This window comes from Ceratotherium simum, chromosome 2, assembly GCF_057802395.1.
Source record: "Ceratotherium simum simum isolate JZ-2026a chromosome 2, ASM5780239v1, whole genome shotgun sequence".
NCBI lineage: Eukaryota > Metazoa > Chordata > Mammalia > Perissodactyla > Rhinocerotidae > Ceratotherium > Ceratotherium simum.
In genome coordinates, this window is record NC_141901.1 from 19,528,474 (window position 1) to 19,549,129 (window position 20,656).

The 20,656-nt window shown below is 40.3% G+C and overlaps 1 protein-coding gene across 2 annotated transcripts in view; it reads left to right on the forward strand.

The window, feature by feature from the left end:
* The window catches only part of C2H1orf21 (chromosome 2 C1orf21 homolog), a 217,355-nt gene that overhangs the window by 190,840 nt on the left and 5,859 nt on the right, over positions 1-20,656 (forward strand). For both annotated transcript variants that reach the window (XM_087438832.1, XM_014783352.2), the window contains exon 5: positions 6,414-6,474. In XM_087438832.1, coding sequence (XP_087294958.1) covers positions 6,414-6,474 — 61 coding nt within the window. The remainder of the gene's footprint in view (positions 1-6,413; positions 6,475-20,656) is intronic.

Below are 20,656 nucleotides of genomic sequence, written 5' to 3' on the forward strand. Positions count from 1 at the left end.
TTGAACCGTGTGCCAGCAGACTTATTTTGAAATGTCCATAGCAACATTGTTTACGTGAGCTCTTAAAACTCTAATGTCCATCAAAAATATAATGAATAACAAAAATGTGGCATATTCTTATGATGGGAATACTATATACCAGTGAAAATGAATGACCTATAGCTACACATATCAAGATGAAGGAATCTCATGAATGTAAGGTTGCAGCAGTCAAGTAAGTAGTAGTACTGGCCTACATATAACTTCATTCATGTAAAGTTCAGAAACAGGCAGAACTAAGCAACATATTATATATATATATATGTATATGGTAAAACAATAAAGGCAAGCAAGGAAATGAAAAGGCATTAAATTTAGAACAGTGGTTCTTTCTGACTGGTTGGAAGACAGTGGGACCAGGGGTTCTATTTCTTAATCTGAGGGGTGATTACGTGGATGTCCCTTTAATTATTATTATTTAAAAATGTACAAATAACATTATATGTTTTCTTTTCGATGTGTTACGTGTTTCATAATTAAAAAGTTAAAGGACAAAAGAGTGGTTTTCTAGATTGTTCTAGAACTGAATCTACCTTGGCAATAAAATGCACTTTGTGTGACTTTGAAGCTCCTCTGCTTTCTTCAAAGAGGCTCTGTTATCCCAGAGGATACAAATCTCTTCTGTGCCGTTCCACCTAAATATGAACAGATTCCCTGAGGGTGCTGTTCACACTAGAACATTTGGCACAGTCACCCCCACCCCAAAATAAATCTGACTATTACATGAATGTAATAGTAGCCTCCTAAATCAAAATCATAAGCAGAAGAAGTTGTGTTATTTCTGGTTCTTCCCAGGAAATTGAGACAAAAATAACCTAGTTCATAATCACTTTAACCTGGCTCAGTGTCTTAGAATTGCTGCAGCCATGGCCACCATGATATGGCAGTTAGGACTCTTCAGGGGTGGTGAATGAGCTCATGGGTTTAATTTTTTATTTTCAAAGGAAACTGGACCTTTTAAAATCCACTTATCATTTACAATGTCAGTATAATGGTACAACCGATTTTTGCACCCTTAGGTAAATGTTATGCTGTAATCACAACCTCCGTAGTCCACTTCACTGGGAATCACTTTTATCTACACTCATTTTATTTGCCTTTGGGAACAACAGATATCTGATCACACAGCCAAATCATTTTTTCATCCAAGCCCTTTGATATATGCTATTTCTAAATGCTTCCCTTTCTGAATTCTAAGGAGAGAGACTATATTAAAAAAGAACTATAAAAGTTCTTTTTTCCTTTAGAGCAAATCCTTATTTAAGGTGACGCTGAAACAGCACGCCTTACAGACTGGCATGTGCTGAAGCTTTCAGAGAAGTTGACTAAATTGGTTCATGTGTTTACATTAAAATTATGAAGAAAATCCTCTGTTTTCTACACAGCAGCATGCTCGTGTGTGTGTGTGTGTGTGTGTGTATGTGTGTGTGTGTCTATGTGTCTATTTTAAACTGTGAGTCAGAACATTGAGTTCCTGGAATTCAACTAAGAAATCTTTCTGGAGGGCCAAGAGAAGAGTTGTACTTTTCCAACTTGCTGACATAGAGGATCAAGGAAACTATTATTTATTATGCAGTTACATAAAATAAGATGAGATTTTTTTCTCATAAGTGGAAGGACAATTCCATACCAGATAATAACAGATTTATTAATAATAAGGGCAGATAATCCTCACACCTTCATTTGATGCAACACGTAGAGCATATTCATACTGACTTTATGGTCTCAGGCAAGTGACCTAATGTTTCTGAGCTTCAGTTTTCTCAAAAAAAAGTGGAGGTGAAAAATCCTGTTTTATAGGGTTAAATGACATAATGTATGCCCAGTGCTTATCACTGTGTCTGATGCTTGGTAAGAACAATTAGAAACAATCCAAATGCCCTTTAACAGGAAATTGGGTAAAATGAACTACTCTATATTCACACCGTGGCATATTAGCAGTTTTAAAATGAATGCCCTGCAGCAATGCACAGCCCCGGATGACCCTAGTGATGTAGTGCTAGAAGACATGAGTAAGTCCTGAAAGATTACATAGAGCATGATGCACTCTTTGTAAAGTTAAAAACAATTAAAATGAATCACCTGCTTTTAAAGCCCGTACAGAGATGCAGTAAAGCGAGGGTATGATGGTTCCTTGAGTTGAAGAGACACACACATGGCTGGGAAGTGAGTTAGCGCTAGGTTGTCCTCAAGGTCCTAGCTTTCGGTTTTTGTTTTGGTTTCATGGGTGCTTATTATACTATTATTTTTAAAAAAACAAAATAATTAACTAAATAAAAGCAAGCCGTGCGTGAACTACTGTCACGATGGAACATGTGTCATGATGGAAGGATTAGAATTAACTCACTTCCCTGAGGTCCAGTTGAAAAATAATAATGATAATCATGAAGAAATAACTTTGTTCTGGCCAAGATTTGCCAGAACCCGCTGAGTAATTGAATTTCATTTTCGCAGGTGAAGTATTAGGGAATTAGGACCTTGCCTTCTCATACTTTTGCGGCTTAGGTTTTTATTATTTGGAAACTTTTTTTTAGTCACTAAAAATGAAAGCCATGTGTCTTTCAGCTCTAAATCCCATTCTGCCCACTTTTCATTCGTTTGATTACTTGTCATTAAGGTTTTGTAGTGTTGTCATCTCTAGTCTCATGAAGCTGAGAAGTCACAGAAAGAAGAGCCTTTGATAGCTCGGTTAACTCACAAGAGCTTTGCCAGCGCCAACTGGCGGCCATGAGAAGGGCTCCAGGGGAGCGTTGTGTTTTCCAAGGTTGAATATAGTTATTAGAAAGAAATGGGAATTACTGAAATTGTTAAGCTTTATTAGTTAAATCAAGTGCCAACATACAGGCTTTTACAAAAGATTTTTAGATCTAATTAATTTTAGCATCAAATATTCATACTTTATAAACTAAGTCATAAACAATTCAATTATCCCTTTCTTTATCTTGAGGAAAGATAGAAAAGCCAGTGTGCTTTTTCTCCTCCTCTCTCCCCCCTCACAATCATCAAATTGTGCATCAGAAATGATTTAAGAATCGAGTTGTTTCCTTGACCTAGGGACTGTTTTTCACAGTGCAGTTTGTACTCTTGAAGGTAAAAACTAGAATTAATGCCACTGTGTTGATAGTTTCCACATGAGAAGAGGGCATTCACGTTTATCTAGGCAGGAGTCAGTTGATGTGGGTAATTTATTTCATCAGAGTAGAAGTTCTGTCTCTGCCCCTGTTGAAGAGATTTCAGGGCTTCTCTCTGAAGCCAACCCATGGAGAGCAGTGGAGTAAACCTCATGCTTTCAGGTCACACTATCCCTAAGATGATGCACAGGTAACAAGGACCTCGTGTGGGCGTTTGCTCCACCTGGCAGTGTCTGCCGCACTCCAGGGACAACGGAGTTTATCTGAAAGAGCTCATTTAGGGCATCACGATTCGATAATAAATAAGTGACCCTTCCATTCAGTCTTCTTTGTGTAACACAGTCCACGTACTGTATTTCAAGATGGCAAAATAGTGAAATAGTCTGGTGAGTGACTCTTCTCGGTAGGTTTTGAAATAAGGCAGAGGCAGGCAGGGATGTTCTAATGCTCTTAGACGAAGAAGAAGCAGGCAGCATTTCTGTATCAGCGTGGGATGATGGTAGAGATGCACCGGATTGAAAGCCAGTTGTCTACATTTGGTTAGAATTGTTTCTCAAAGGGCACATGTGAAAATGAAAATGGTAGTTTACTTCCTGACCGTTGTACCCTCTACCCCAGAGTAAGATTAATATTCAGTTCAGGATTCAGATAGGGTTGAAAATACACTGTCTTGTCTGATTAATTCTAGGTTGGGTGGCTTTTGCTCAGTTTGCTTTAGTCAAGGAATACCTTTTTTTAAAAGGTTATAAAGTATGCAGTTAAACTACACAAAACTGACATCACTAAGGTTTTTTGCTTGCTTTACCATATATGCATCCTGAGGTTCTCACCATCACCTTTGGTCTCGGGGTCCTGATGTGGACCCCTGAGCCTGTGCATTCTTGATCACAGAGATGGCAAGACACATTTGTAGAGTCACTTTTACTTAAGACTTCCCCTCTTGTCCTTCTCATGTGCGTATGTGTGCATACTAACCCACGTCCCTGTTTTCGTGTTGTGGTATTTCAATAAAGGAGTTAATGGAAGCTGGGAACAATCATGGAAATGTTAGCACTGGGAGGGACCTCAGAGACCGGCCCACTGGTTTTATGGATGAGGAATCTGAGGCCTGCACTTCACTCCTGCCAACAAGCTGTGCCGCCTCTGTGAGGGGTCATGAATCCCATAAATTTAAATAGAGACTGCTTGGTCAATTAATTAAATATGTACTGCCCTCCTGTTATATGCAAGGCAATGTATGCTAAAAATGCTAACCCGAAAGTTTCCACAATGAACATCAGATCCTAAAAATGCCATTTTTATGAGGTCTCTTGGAATTTCCTAGGGAAACTATATATATTATGATATATATATCTTCATGCCTTTCCTTTCTGGGACCCAGAGAGAGCTGTCCAGCAATCTCATCTGCTGAGAGCTTGGCCAAGAACAGGAAGGACGCCCAAAAAGTGTCTGAGCAGCCATAGTGGGTGCCAGTATATTCCTGTTCCCCACTCGCAAGAAATCCTCCAGACTCTCCCTGGGAGCCTGTTTGTACTAACTTTAGACACAGCTCTAAGAAACTTGGCAGTGCTGTTTCTAAGCATAGAGTGGAAGCAGCAACTGGGAAGAAAACTGAAGGTGAACTAATACCCTCCCTGACAAGAAGAGATGAGAGAAAAAGCTTAAGAACAGGCAAAGAACAAAAGCCTGGAGTTTAAAGCCATTTTCCTTAAAGAGAGCCAGCTCTACCTTATCTTAGAGGCTCTGGGGACATCCCAGTATTACAGAAGAGTATTATGATTTAAGATCATGGGAGTGGCCATTAGTCATTTAGATAAAGTTAAGTAATGTCTGTGATTCTCTATTAAAGAGGATACGGTTTAGAAAGGTTTGCATCCAAAGTGGCTCAAATAAAAAATGTTTTGGCACTTAAAGAAGTAAAACCATAAAGAATCTGGGAAAACTCAACAATGCAAAAGGCTTTTCTGGCCAGCTGGAGAAAAAGAAGAGACTGTTTAATATATTCTTATTATCCCAGATTCTAACCTGCCATAACAGGACATGTACTTTATTTCAATGATCATATAAAGGATGGGGAAAATTACATTAGATGTGAAAGTGCCTTATAACCGCAAAAGCTGATGACTGGTATCAGATATTTTCATTGTTTTCCTTTTATATCTGAGCTGATGTCATTGTGCTCCCAGATTTTATGTCTTGGTTTTACATACAGGGGAAAACCTCTTTTGAACCCCATTATCTGTCATGAGAGGACTGAAGACTTTGGAGTCACTTGCCCCCCTCTCTGTGGCCCCTAAAGGATGAGGCATAATGCTAAGGAATATGTCAGGTAGGGGCTCACCGCACTTAAACTTGAAGGGGCCCCCAACACACCCCCACCCCCACTCCTAGCCACTACAACCAACAGACGCTAACAGTAACTAAAGGAAATGCAGTGCAACGTGACTCTCACCCCAGCATCTTTAGCTTCCTTGGAACACCCACAACTATTTGCTAGTGGAAACTACTGTCATTAAGACCATATTGCCACCAAGACCCTTTCCTCCCCATGCCCTTCCCATCTGTGATTCCTCTCTGCTCTCCTTACCTTATGTTTTGTCGCCACAACCATATCCACCAAGTGTGCTGTTAAATAGCATAGGAAAAGCAAACACACGGGGCAAGTGCTATGCAGACCTGCCTCCTGAACTACTCCCACATTCGGTGGAATTTCAGTTCCAAAGAGATGCATTCAATTGCTGGCCCTGATGCAGAAGGTGTTCAAGGGCAATGTCAAGTTCTCAGCTCATTTGCTGCCAGCCCACACCTATAGAGTCAGCTGAACATCATGCTGATGCTGACAGCCTTTGTCAAATATACATTTCACTATAATAACTGGGATATATTTTCTTTTTACGGTTACACACACAGGGTTGAAATATACCATGTGCTGCTTGCCTATGCTTTTTTTTTTTAAAACACAAATGTGTATCTGAAGAAAGAATTTGGCACGCACCTCCCAGTAACATCACTATAAATAACATGTGTACATTGAAAGGAAATTATGTTCCTTAAATCATAGGAACTGATAGATTATTATGAAACATATTTGCAGGATTACTGTAATGACTTCAGAGTATTTCAGTGGAAAAGTCTGCAATAAATAAATGTCTGCCCAAAGTTTAGAGACTCAGCATTTTTCATGTGAGGGGGCTAGGTTTCGGAAAACACAGTATATACACTCACCTACTCTTTGTTTTTCAGCATGCACATCTCTGAAAGCCAACAAGAATTCTTCAGAATGCTGGATGAAAAAATTGAAAAGGTAAGAAGTAAAATAAACTATATGTTTCAAGGGAAAAAAGCTAATTGCCTCCTGAGTTAGGGTGACAATATTGTGTTTTCTGTTACAAAGCTGTTCTTGTAAGGGGATGGGTAGAGAGTTAAAACAAAAGTGCCCCCCCCAAAAAAAAATGTGGCCATGAGAATGTTTAATGTATAATAGAGCTTCCCAGAATCCTGGGCTACCGTCAATCCTTAATTAAAGTGTGTAAAGCCATAGAGACTAGAAAGAGCCTCTTCCTAGAGACGGAGCATTGAGCTATCACTGCGTATTGTCTGCACTGATGCCCTGCTCCAACCTCAGACTGCTGGCAAGGAGGCCCCTAGTACCCGCCCACACTTACCAAGTGCCGACTACCTGCCCAACACTGCTCCGAGTTCTTACGAACATTGCATACATGTTGCAATCAATACCTTCCTCAAGGAAATGGCATGAGACGGTATTGTCTGCATTTTACCGACAGAGTAACTGAGACTCAGAATGCTTGAATAACTTACCCAGATTTGCAAGGCTAGTAGTGGTCGAGCTGGAATTCCAGCCCACATCTGACTCCAATGCAGAGTCTCCAAGTTGCTTCTCTAGGAGGGTCTGGATTTTACATTGACAGAAAGATGCAAAGTTGATCTGTGTGGAAACTGGACTCATACGTATGATCTCAGAGTGCCATATGCTAATCAACTGCATGAAGTATGGAATATGGTAATAATTAGAGGCTTACATACTTGTAGAATTTAAACTCATCACTGCAGAGGGGTGGATTTTAACTACTAAAGTTATAAATCTGAGTATTATAACTTGAAAACTTTGCTCTGAAGAAGAGTACAATCCTAAATTCAGAACCTACCACAACTGTGGTTAAGGCATCGTGGACCAATTTTATCTTTGAAATTTTTTCCATTTAAATTTTTATTTCTTTTGTACTTTTTATGGCCCTTTTATCTGAGCATTTCTTCGTGAATTCCTAAGTTATGATATAGATCATTTACTGGAAGATAATGAAGGAAGTCTTAAATTCATATAGTATGTTAGCAGCAGACCCCAATCTGAGGTGGACCCCGCTAAAAGAATAATTGTATAATCTTCTAATGCACCATTAAAACACCAGCATATGTTACCAATGTGAAAAATAGAGACGGGTAATGAATTAAAATGATAGTTTAATTTATAGCATTCTTTAGCTATGCATAAATATTCATTTGAGTGTAATTCTTTTTTTATTTTTAGTGAAATTTTGGTTTATGCATGACTTTTTAGATTGAAAACTTTATCTAGGAATAATTACCATGTTTCACATATTGGTTCAAAAGCTGTTTAACTTGCCAATAACATTTTGTTTTAGTAAAGAGAAGCATAAAAAGAAATATTTTGTTCCTACTATAATGGTGAAGATCTTTTCTTTCTCAGTTTGTTTGGATTTTTTTCCCTCCACTAGCTTTTTGGCAATAAAAAGATCTGCTTAGTAGTTAGAAGTAGTCTGTAAAAATTGAAATCTGAATTGTAAGTTATCTTTTTAAACAATGTTTACAAACTCTGACAAGGCATTTAAGATAATCTGATCCCTTCCCAGTGTGTTTCCATAATTGAAATTCTACCTGTTTTTACTCAAAACTGAAATTCATTGTTCTCATCTGAAACCCGATTTCCCTTTTTCTTTTGTATCCAGGGTGTAGCCTCTGATGTGTTTACACAACAAAAGCAAAGTTTATAACTTGATCACTTATTGGGTGGAACTTTTCTTGGACAAAGGAGCATTTGTAGATTCAGGATAAACAGTGTTCCCACTACTGAATACGTTTATATTCAAAGAAAAGCTGTTACATCATCTGTGACACGCACACAGTTATAGATTTCTAGGGAAATTTTCTATCCTCTCTAAATCAAGCTTTCCTGTTTCTCCTCTCTTATCTGAAGTTCATGCTTCTGAATGTTGTGAATGTACTATCCCATGTATCATCTAAACATTAACCCTCTGAAAATTAAAATGTTTTTCCTAATATATGTATTTGGCTTAATGTAATCTTTGCCATTGGAAGTTGGATTCTTACAAATTATTTTCCTGACTTTTTACCATTGCTAAAAATTTCTTTGGTCCAAGCTAGCATCAGGACAACCATAGAAGCAACTCAAAACTATTCTTTAGGTTTTATAGGGTTGATTTAAAAAAAAAAATTAACCCCAGAGCTTCATGCTGAAAATTGAAGTCATTCTGAGAAGCCTTGAGTTTTGAGATTTAATCTCTCTCAGAAATGTCCAGGAATTCTTTTTTTTTCTTCCTTAAATTGATAAGAAGCAAAATTGACCAAACTTCTAGAGATTTAAACCTTCCCTTCCTTGATTTGTCTTTTGTATTTATTGAATGTCTGTGGGGCATGGCTTGAATTTACCTTTCAGCTCTCCCTCAACACCAAAGAAATCTCTGCTCTGTCTCTCTCAGGATAGAGGTAAAAGTATCATTAGGTAAAAGAACTGGGACTATTAGGTAGTTTAATATTTATAGGGAAACTTGATTTGGAGTACTCTTATTCAGAGATTGTCCTGGTGCTGAGCTGCAGTGTACCTTTGCACGACAGCTGGACAAGTGGTTTTCTAAGAAGTTAATGGTGGCAAAGAAAATCAAGTAGCAAAAATGCATTTAAAAAATTTATTTAGCACTTATTGAGTACCAGACATCATGCCAGTTACTCGGGATACAAAAATAGATAGGAAGTATGGGATACAAAATAAATAGAAAACATTCCCTTGCCTCAAGTTGCTCAATTTTAAAAGTGAATTTCTCTAAAAATGTAATTATTTTACTAATTGAGGAGTCCTTCATCTATCACGCCCCGCCTCCCATTGTCACTGTAAGTCAGGCCCCCCTGTATTGAACACGAGTGTTTGTTGGGTCAGGTGTTGAAACTTGAGGTCTATTAACCAGGCAGTTGGGACGGCTCCTCGGACACTCAGTACCATTTCACTGTGCTGGGGTGTAGAAGGCCAGGACCCTGAGTGCATCTGGAGATGACCAGGGGAGAGGTTTTGTCAGGAGAGCAGTGGAAGTTCAAAGGAGCTTTATAACTTTTGTTGGATTTACTTTTGCTTTTCCTTTTGGAGACTAAAAATCTTGTGGGAGTGTCTCATTCATTTCTGCCTCATTATTTTTTACTCTGATATTTTACCATTATTCCACTGGAGTCTGTAGTTGTTGTTGTGCCTAACAATTCACAGGCTCTTGAACCTTATGGGAAGTGGTAGCATTTGCCTAATTTGGCAGCTTAAAGAAAATGATAGTCTACTGCAGAGCAAGATAATGATTTTAAACTCTAGTCTTTCACTGTATTTATGGAGAAAGAAGATATCTAGATTATTAAAACTTGGCCTCATGGAATAGTTTCTGAATATAGTGCCAAATACAGTTCACGTTAGATTTTAAGATATGCTTTCTACTGTACATTTGAGTTTACTTGTAAGAAGCAGAAAAAGTAAATACATTTTTTTTTTGTGTGTGTGAGGCAGATCAGCCCTGAGCTAACATCCATGCCAATCCTCCTCTTTTTGCTGAGGAAGACTGGCCCTGAGCTAACATCTATTGCCAATCCTTCTCCTTTTTTTTCCCTTTTTGTCCCCAACGCCCCAGTAGATAGTTGTATGTTATAGTTGCACATCCTGCTAGTTGCTATATGTGGGACGCTGCCTCAGCATGGCCCAGCAAGTTGTGGGTCGGTGCGCGCCTGGGATCCGAACCCGGGCCGCCAGTAGCAGAGTGCACGCACTTAACTGCTAAGCCACGAGGCCGGCCCCCCAGTAAATACATTTTTTAAGTATCTGTAGTATTAGTATCTTCTCCAAGCAAAAATAGAGATTTATATTTTATGAGGATGTAAGAACAGCTGACGGCCAAGAAGTCTTCTGCCCTCTCAAAGACAACTCTAAATTTCAAATGAAAAACGTCTTAATTCAATGCCATTTGCATCTGGTTAGTTTTTCTCATGCAAGACTTCTTAAGCTTTGTTGGGTCATGGGCATCTTTTTGGAATCTTGTAAAAATTCTAAAGACTCTCCCTATAAAAATGCACATGATATTATATACACAAATGTCAGGGTTGTATAATTCCCTGGAGCCTGTCCCTGGGCCCCAGGCAGAGAATCTGTGGATTTCTTTATGATGCATTTCATTGATGTGCTTCCCTGGGATCCAGGGCCCAGCTGCACCCGTGAGCACCCAGGAGTCTCACCAGCAACCTCATCCTTACACATCTCTGGCTCTAAAGAGGATTAGGAAACAGTGCCCATGACCCCACCCAAACCCATTCTCCTTCCTTTCTTACTTCTCCTCCTTAAGAATAAATAGCTCATAGTACTTCACCCCCTGAGGGTGAGCCATCAGCCTGCCTACTGGATCTCACATGGTCCTGTATGATTTTTGAGACTCCGCATCTGTTGACTGGAATTATTCAATGTGAAATTTTTGAGGAAATGTCTGAGAAAGAGCAGTATGTGGATTTAAAATCAGCTGATTTTAAAAGATATTTGTTTATCTGTAGTCCTCTACATCTGTTGAAAAATCATTTACACTTAGAGGATGTTTGGGTGCTAATCTAGTTGGTGAGGAAGATTATGGAAAATCTACTTCTGTAAATTTATTTCAAGGGCTTCTTCTCTTAATATCATGTCTAATCAGTCTGACTCACATTATGAATCAGTGTGTCAGGGATCAGAAGGTGTTTGCCCTTCATCTAGTGAAGAGAGTGACTTTCAGGCAATTATGAACTGTGACATTTGGTTCTCTTCCTGTAAACTCTTCGTGTAGTAGACTGTTTAACCTCAGAGCTGCCATGGAACCAAATACCCAACATAATGCTTGGCAGATGCAACTGATGATGGGTTTTAATTTCTGGTGGTATGTTTAAAGGTCTCCTCAGTGCCCACTAGTGATGAGAAAACCTAGAACTGTTGTATCAAATCCTAAAGAATGTTAGACTGCCTGCCCCGTGGATGCAGAGGAAGTCATAGCTTATCCCTCCCATCCAACAGGTTGTCACTTTCAGTAACAACAAAGGCCCTCAACACTGGCAGAGAGATACTCTTGCTAACATGAGTATTTTGGAAGTGGGCTGGGCTGTCAATCTCATTCCATCAAACAGTTTCTTACTCCGTGGTAAACATAGTCTGGCCTTGCTTTTGCTAATAACCAAAGCCTTCCTTGTGTCTCCTTTCACTTCATCCCTCTGCCTTGCCTTCTCTCTCTCCTGCATGTACCTTTCCTCATTCATCAGCTGAATTAAAGCTGTAATTACAAGGGTAGGGATGGGACTCAGTCTTGTTTTGCTTTTCTCCCTACTCCATAGCTTTATGCAGATGACTTCTTAATAGTCATGATGGTAACATTGGTGTAGGAACGCTGGTGAAGTGTGTGCACGCTCTGGGCTGTAAGGAGCCTGGCATTCCTGTGTAGCTAATAGTAATAGGTGATACAGCCAAGGAAAATAAAGCAGGCAACATGCCTAAAAGAAATGCTCACTGTCTTTTTTCTAGAAGGCTTGATTTTCAGAGAATTCTTCAGATTCTATCAGCCTGGCTCTTTAGGGAGCAGCAGAGGAGAAGAGCTCAGGTTCCAGAACAATGTAGTACATGAATGCAAATAAGAACCATGCCGTTTTTATGAATGAAGTGTGTCCGACAGTGCTGTGAACTCGATGGCAGTGTGGGGCACAATCGACGAGTGGTGTCATTCTGCCGTGGGTACAGTACTTGGGCAAGGGATGGCCACCCAGGGTACCACGCAGAGCAGAGAAACAGTGATGTTGGTGGATGTCATTCCCTTGACTTGTTCCCATCCTCTTCCTGGGCTGTTTCCCTTCCTCCCGCTTCCTTTCCATTCTTAATCTGGCAGCCATGGGCGTTGTTTTAGCCCTACAGAGAGCACTTGGGGATGGAGAGGGTACCAATCTCTGTAGCTGCTGCTTTATTATTTAAGAATCTCTAAAAGGACTCAAAGCATTCTAGAGTCTGTTCCCGAACGGTAAGAATTGGATCTCGTTTGTCTTTATTTCCCCAGAACCTAGCTTAGGGCCTGGGACAGAACAGATGCTTAATAAACTTGTCGAGTGAGTGAATGGTGCAGATTTCTGGGCTTAGCAGAAGCAAAAGCATACAAAGGAAGGACATGTGGCCCCGCAGCCTCCTGCGTTAGAGGGCTCAGCATGGTAGGAGATGCTCTTAACAACTTGGAGCCGCACAGCAGGTGTACAACAGGTACAGGGCCAAGAAACTGAATTGAAAGAGGTCAGGGAGAGAGGCAGCACAGTAAGAGAGAGAGGCTGTGCCTCAAACCTGGGCCAGCTCCAGTAGTAGCTGTGTGACCCCAAGCTAATTGTTTGACCTTTCTGATCCTCATTTGCTTCACCAAAAAATATTTGGATAATAATACTAACTTGTCTGGGAAATTAAAGAAAATTCACTGGCGAGTCTCTAGCAGAGTGTTAGATATATTGTATATGCTGTATACTTGGTAGCTTTTATTTTGGTTGCTTGTATCCATATCAAAAAGGCAGTTTGTAGAGGAACGGGTGGGTGCTAAGACTGAAACTGAAAATGCAGAATTTATCAGCTTGAATCTTGTTTGATCAAGTACCTTCCTATATACAGATGTCTCCCTGTAGATAGGGTATTAGCATACTTTCCAGTGCATTGACCTGCCTCCCTCCTAGGTGGTATAATCATGTTAAGGAGTTAGATTCTGGCGAACATTTATAGAGCCATTAAATAACCTGTGCTAGCCTCTGAGCTGTGATTACAGAGTGAGTCAGTGAGTCAGTGACCTGGGTACAGCTGAACCCCTATGTGTATTTTTCTTGTTTGGAGGTTTCATTCTTTTTTTTAAAGATTTTTTATTTATTTATTTTTTCCCCCAAAGCCCCAGCGGATAGTTGTATGTCATAGCTGCACATCCTTCCAGTTGCTGTACGTGGGACACGGCCTCAGCATGGCCGGAGAAGCGGTGCGTCGGTGCACGCCCGGGATCCGAACCCGGGCCGCCAGCAGCGGAGCGCGTGCACTTAACCGCTAAGCCACCGGGCCGGCCCTCATTCTTTTTTAATTCTTGTGGATTTTTTTTTAAACCTGATTTTATAAATACAAGAACAAAAATTAAGAAAGGGCATCCCAACAAAATCATTAAAATGGTAAGACTGACTTATTTGATTCCTTTAACAGGCTTAACTGGAATGTGTTCTCGGGACCCAGAAGTGAGCCAGGGGCCATAGGAGATGCATAATGAGAAATTAGGACATTGGATCCTTGTTTGTGGAAGTTCTAATCTAGAAGCATAAAATTTTGAGTTGGAAAGAACATTAGAGAATATCTTATCCAATTTACCCTCAACTTTTTAAACTCCCACTAAACAGAACCCCCTGTACCAAAAAAATGAGACATGCCCACCTATATCAGTTGGGAAGGAATTATGAAGCATATTACATTCTGTGCATTTCTTGAAAAGTTTCCTGTGAGATATCTTGTTATTTATGGGATACTTATTTCTCTCTTTGAAACTCTGTTGAGTGGAGACATATTCTGCTCCATTCCTAGAGAAAGCATTCTTAGAGCAGACACGTCTAGACTGCCCTCATTTTAATCCCATTATTCTAAATAGATTCAAAAGAGGAGTACCCAAAGACTTTAAACTCATATTCTCAAAATTGGCTGTTGGAGGTATGGAGATGTTTAATCATACCTGCCTCCCTTCAGAGTTCTTAACAAATTGAAAATAGACACAAGGAGCCAGGTGAGTATCATGGGTCAGTATCCACCTTATTAATGAGTCTAGTAATTCCCAAATGCAGAGCTTCTAGTAAACTGGCTTGGAATATATTTGTAACACTTAAAACATCAAAAGGGTCTGTAGCCAGAATATGTAAAGAAGTGCTATTAATACAAACCAGTAAAAACCATCAATTAAACTTCTGGGTCTAGAACTGGAAGCAGCCTAAGAGTCTACCACTAGAGGAATGAATAAATAAAATCCTCTATATTCCTACAGTACAATATTATGCAACAGTTAAAAGAAATGAACCAGGCATATATATAGCCACAATTATAGATCTCAAACCATGTTGTTAAATGAATAGAGGAATACGCAGAATGATAAAAATAGCGTGGTGTGTAAAAAACACAAAAACTCCATACATTGTTTATAGATGGACATTCAACAAATATTTATTAAGCACCAGCTATATGCCAGGCAATGATGTACTGACAGGACACACACACACAAACACATGTGTGCATGCACACATTAGTATGGCATGTTTTTACATGATATATTTATAAATGACAGGTATTAATATCTGTTATATATTTAAACATGCATACACACAAAGTATAGTTTATTTGATATAGTATGAATATGATATGAATATTAAAGTCGAAAATGAGCCGGAGGGACACATACCAAACCCATGACTGTTGTTGCGCCTGGGGATGGAGGAAGGGGGATGGCACTGGGATGGTAGTTTCGTTTCTTAGAGAGAGGAGTGGTGGCTAGAAGCAAATCTTACAAAATGTTAGTACTAGTTCTCATGTCTGAGTGATCGAAAAACAGTGTTTGTTACGTTCTTTATGCTTTTCTGTATCTTTTAAATTTCTCAAAATTAAAAGAAGTCTATGAAAGCAGCCATGTGTTTATGACAAAATGTCAAGTAGAAAAAAGCAGATTATGCAGCGGTCACTGGCCTTGCTCGCAGCTTCCACGGCATCCCAATGTGTGCAGTTTGGTGGAAGCAAACCTTCAGGAAGCCCTAATATACGGGCACTGAGCCGTGCTCTAAATCACCTGAAACGCTCCTGTGTTCGATTTCATTTGAAATCGCTCCTGTTTCCAAAGGCTCTGATAGTCGTGGCCACGGGTGCAGTTGACCTCTATTAATTGCTGTACTTATTGGCCAGTTGGCTAAATGTGTGACAACCCTTAATTTAATCAGAGCTTCATAATCCGTTAGGCTAAGTAGTCCCCAGAAATCCAGCAGTTCTGCTTGCCCCAGCCTCTCGTGTGTCCTCTGGGCCTCTCTCAGATGTTATCCTCCCAGAGTGCTTATTCCCAGGTAATGGGTTAGGTTCATCAGGCCAGTGGAAACCTCAGGATCCATAGTGAAGTCCCATGGACCCTGCTTTTCTTCCTCTTCTGGGGTCCCACTTGGACCTTAGCCGTGTCCTGGAAGAGGAGGGAAGCCAAACAAACGTGTTCTCCCCAACCCTGGGCCCAGGACACCTATCCTCACTGCTCTCTAGGCTTTCTCTCCCTCAGATCTGGCTAACTCACTGTTCTCTGCCTTCTCTGGGCAGGGACCTCCCATCAGTAGCTGCAGTTCTCTTCCTTGCCAAATGCATGTGCTTCCTATTCTGAAAGCAAAGAGAAAGGAAAGGGAAGGTGAGCCCTGTGCTCCAGCAAACAGTGTCACTCCTCTGTGTGTGGAGGAAGGAAAAACAACTTTTCACATCTCTCCTCTCGGGTCTGCCAGCCCGTGGAGCAGTAAGAAGGGCAAACCTGACATCCTCCACTCTCTCCACTTGTGACTAGGTGGGTCAGTCACCAGCCATAGGCCCTCAGGGTGGGAGAAGAGGGGATGAGGAGGGCCTGCTGAGTTCTCTAATCCAGCAAGAAAGCTGATTCTCATCTGACTGGCTGGTCTCAGTTAAAACCTGTGAGGAAAGGAGGTGTGTGCTTAGTCTTCAAACCTCCAACCATGTTCAGGATCAATTCTAGGGTAAAACAATTAGTTCAGAACAAAGAGCTCTCAAGAGTTTTTCTGGAAAGCACATCTTTGTCAAGAGGCATATGGATTGAAATCTCAGACTTGCTAAAGCCATTGTCCTAAAGGAAGTGAATCTTAGCGGAGACCCATGAAGCTTCATGTCCTAAAGAAAGTGAATCCTAAAGGAGACCCATGAGGCTTCATGTCTTAGAGGAAGTGAATCCTAGAGGATACCCATGAAGCTTCATGTCCTGGAAGAAGTGAATCCTAGAGGAGACCCGTGAGGCTTCATGTCCTAAAAGAAGTAAATCTTAGAGGACACTCATGAGGCTTCATGTCTTAGAGGAAGTGAATTCTGGAAGAGACCCATGAGGCTTCATGTCCTAGAAGAAGTGAATCTTAGAGGAGACCCGTGAGGCTTCATGTCTTAGAGGAAGTGAATTCTAGAAGAGACCAATGAAGCTTCATGGCCTAAAGGCGGTAAATCCTAGAGGAGACCCATGAGGCTCCAATCTGCCAAGTGGGTTGCCCTGGCTTGGGAGTGAGGGGGTGGTAATTAAATCTTAACTCTTACACCTGAGAATAGACTAAATTAAGACATCCCTCTGAATTAAGTCTATCAAATGGCCTAGAAAACTTCCACAAAGAAATCCACAAAAATTTATGGTAAATCTATTTATCATTATAAGGAATCATTTACAACAGTTAAAATTTTTATAAGATAACGTTGAGTGAAAAAAGCAAGATAAAAAAATTGTGCCTCATGGGATTGAAACTATATGAAAATGACCTACATATGGACAGAGATTTAAATGAAACTTGAGCTCTCTCTGATTTATTGGGAACATGGGGCAGTAGGAAATATTTTTAATTTAATTTTGATTTTAGTTGATGGTTTTCTTGTTTGTAAAATAAGCACAATTTTATAAAATGACATTTTGGAGGAAAACTCTGGCCCCATCTTGAGAAACATTTCTCTCAAGATGGAAATTATCTCTGCTGTTTGAGCTCTTAGGAAGAGGGCCAGACCCTTGACAGTGTTAGCCTCTGAACCCACTGATGGTAATTCTATTCTCAGCAACAGGAGTGGGCACACTACAGCCCATGGGCCAAATCTAGCAAGAATGGTTTTTATATGTTCAAATGCTTGGGAAAAATAAAAAGCAGAATTATGTTTTCTGACATGTGAAAAATTATGTGGAATTCCAACCTCAGTGGCCACAATAAAGGTTTATAGGAACACAGCCACACTCATTCTTTTACGTTTGTCTATGGCTCCGTTCCTACTTACAACGGCAGAGTTGAGTTGCAACAGAGACTGTGTGGAATGCAAAAGCCTAAAATCTTTACCATTTGGCCCTTCACAGAGAACGTTGCCAACCCCTGCTCTAGGATGTCCATTCAATATGGCCTAGAGACAGGGCCATCCCACGTTCTTTATCCCTGCTTTTCTTTATCCTCCCTCCTGCTCACCTCCTCGTGAGAAAGGAGCATGGTTGAAGTCCTCTGAGTGCCAATGTCAGATAAAGCTTGAGAAACATTTGCTTTAAAGCTTCTAAAATATCCTCCCTTTTTTCAGTAGAATGGGGATTCGGGTATAATAAACACTTCGTGGGGGGCTTAACGCTGTTTAGTTAGTAGTCCTTATTCTCTTGTGGAAATGGAAAGCCCACTATACTGCGATTGTTGTCACTGCTGCTGCTATCACGGTGATCGTTCCTCTATATAGTCAAAGAAACAGTCAGGGGCTGTCACACTGCTCATTACAAATGAGACCTTTTTTCAACTGAAATAATAATGTGTGAGTCTAATTAGAATAAAGCTCATTAGAAACGGAGACAGCCATTAATGCCTCGATTGATTTTTCTAATGAAGTAAGGCGGGGGAGGAGACTTGAACAGCACAACTAATTACTTTTGCTTTTCTTCAGCATTTCCTCAAAACTGTTGTTATCAAGTGTTGTTGGACTGTAAATGAAAATGCTGCTGAAACGCTCCCTGATTGAAGAGGCTCTGACACTCGCAGCCCTGAGGAAGGGGTGGAAGGCGCCTCCTGCCGGCCCGCAGTCCTGCGGGGGGGAAAGGATTAAACAGCAGCCCCTGGGGGTGTCCTTCATTCCACTTTTCCACCATTTTCCCTTCTTCTTCTCATGTTTATTCTGGATTCTAGCTTGATGCTCACAGATGCTCAAGCTGTGAGATGCAGCTCTCCTGCCCCTGTATTCCTAATTCAGGGATAGAGCGTAAATGTCCAGATTCCTGTAGAAACTTGGATCTGAGGTTGCCTCTGGATGGTGATACATCGAAGAAAAGATTGGGAAAAATAGGTATTAGGTGGGCAGAGGAGGGATATGGCCCATTAAATTTCTGCCCCAAAATAGTTGGGGCTATTGTGTTTCGTTAATCAGGATGCTCTTGGGTGCCCAGAAAGCCCACAGCTAGGAAGAGAGAAGAGGAAGATGAATCATGTAAGGGAAGCAGACAAGAAGTAGGAGAATCAAAAATATGCACAGGCCAGAAACTAACAGAGAGTCACAGTGTCATCGAGAGAGGTTAAGGAGGGGGGATGAATTCTTCAGTCAGTCAACAAACAAGAGCCTGCTTTAATGATGAGTATCACAACTCACACTTGCAGACAAAAATAAGCCTCATTAATACAAACTTCTGTAATGAGCCTTCATTACAAAGCTTCACGTTTGCTTTCTCCAAACATGAGGATCTTGACGGGAATATTTGGTTATCTGGCCCCATGGCAGTACCCATAAGGTTCTTTAACTCAGAACTTTGTGATGACAGCAAAAGACTGAGTTTAAGATGCCCAATAGGAAAGAGAACTAGACATGATTCCGCATGTAGTTTACATAGGTATTACCTCTATACGTAAAAATGATGAACAGTGGACAGTGGGATTCTGGTATCAACTTCTGCCCCACTTCCTTGCAGTCCTGTGCACCTCTCCTAAGTTCCAGGCTCTTCTTGTAACCGGCTGTGCCTAGTCTCTGCTGATACTTTTGCTCAAAACTGATTCTTTATCAATTGTATTGTTAAAGAGGGCTGCTCTTTCCAGCATGATCCACAAAATGTTGACCACTTGCTTCATTTCTTAAAGTCCCAGGACACTTCCTGTATAATGACATTCGACAGCCTCCATCCCTACAAACACACACACACACACACACACACACTCACACACACACACACATTCATCACTGCCTCCCTCCAAACACCTGAATATTCATAACCATTGTGATGTGGGCCACACAAGGATTCCACTGGATATCAAAAAGATGAAGATGAATAAGAGACATGTCCCACCCCCTAGAGTAAGGGAGGTAAACATTTTGGCTAAAATTACTATAAAATGTGGTGGTGGGATGGAGGGACCACTGTGAGGGCAAGAGACCAATTCTCCCTAGAGCAACTGGGGGAAATTTCACTTGAAGATATGATATTAGAACAGGTTCATAAAGACTAAGTGGCCACGTGGAGAAGGCAGGAGATTGGGGATGAGAGAAAAGAACAGTATGTGGGAAAGCACAGTAGTGGCAAGAAGGACTTGCCTGTTTGGGACATAAGGAGTCATTGGTCCTGTTTTGTTTGTTTGTTTGTTTGCTAGCAGAGAGTACATGAACTATTCATTAGTAAACATTTTTTCTTTGGGATAATAGATTGACTTTTTTTCATGCCTAATAAAAATGCTGCAATGAAAATATTTGCACATATACTTTTAACAACTTTATGGAGGTATAATGTACATACCATAAAATTTGCTAATTTGACACATATAATTCAATGATTTTTAGTAAATTTACCGAATTGCACAGCCATCACCAACTCCAGTTTTAGATTTCCATCATCTCAATAAGATCCCCCCTGCTTGCTTACAGTCAGTCCCCATTCCCACCTCCACCCCCAGGGAACCAATGCATATATTTTGTAAAAACGTATATTTTAGGGTTTATCTTTGATCCTGATTTCTATGATTGCTATAATAAAGGGTATGAACATTTTTATGACTCATGATACATATTTCAAACTACTTTTCAAAGTAGCCGTACCGTTTTACACCGCTGCCAGCAATTCATTGTACCCTCGAAAGAATTGGGTGTCGCTATTTTAAAATAATAGCTAATTATTTTAATTTGTATTTTTTGATTACTGAAGTAGACTGTGTTTCTATTTGCGTGTGTACTGGTTTTATCTTGTTCTGAATGAGTTTCCACTTCATGCCCTTTGCTCTCATTGAGATCCTCTTACTGTTCATTTTTTCTTGTTATGAGGGTCTCATATGACTTTTATCATTTACACATTGTATCCTGCAGGTGTTTTTCCCATTATGAGATTTGCCTTTTTGTTTTATTATTTTTTTGACATGCAAAGGTTTGTTTTTACATGATCAAATGTGTTCATCTTTTTATTTTTCCTTGTGATCTTTTT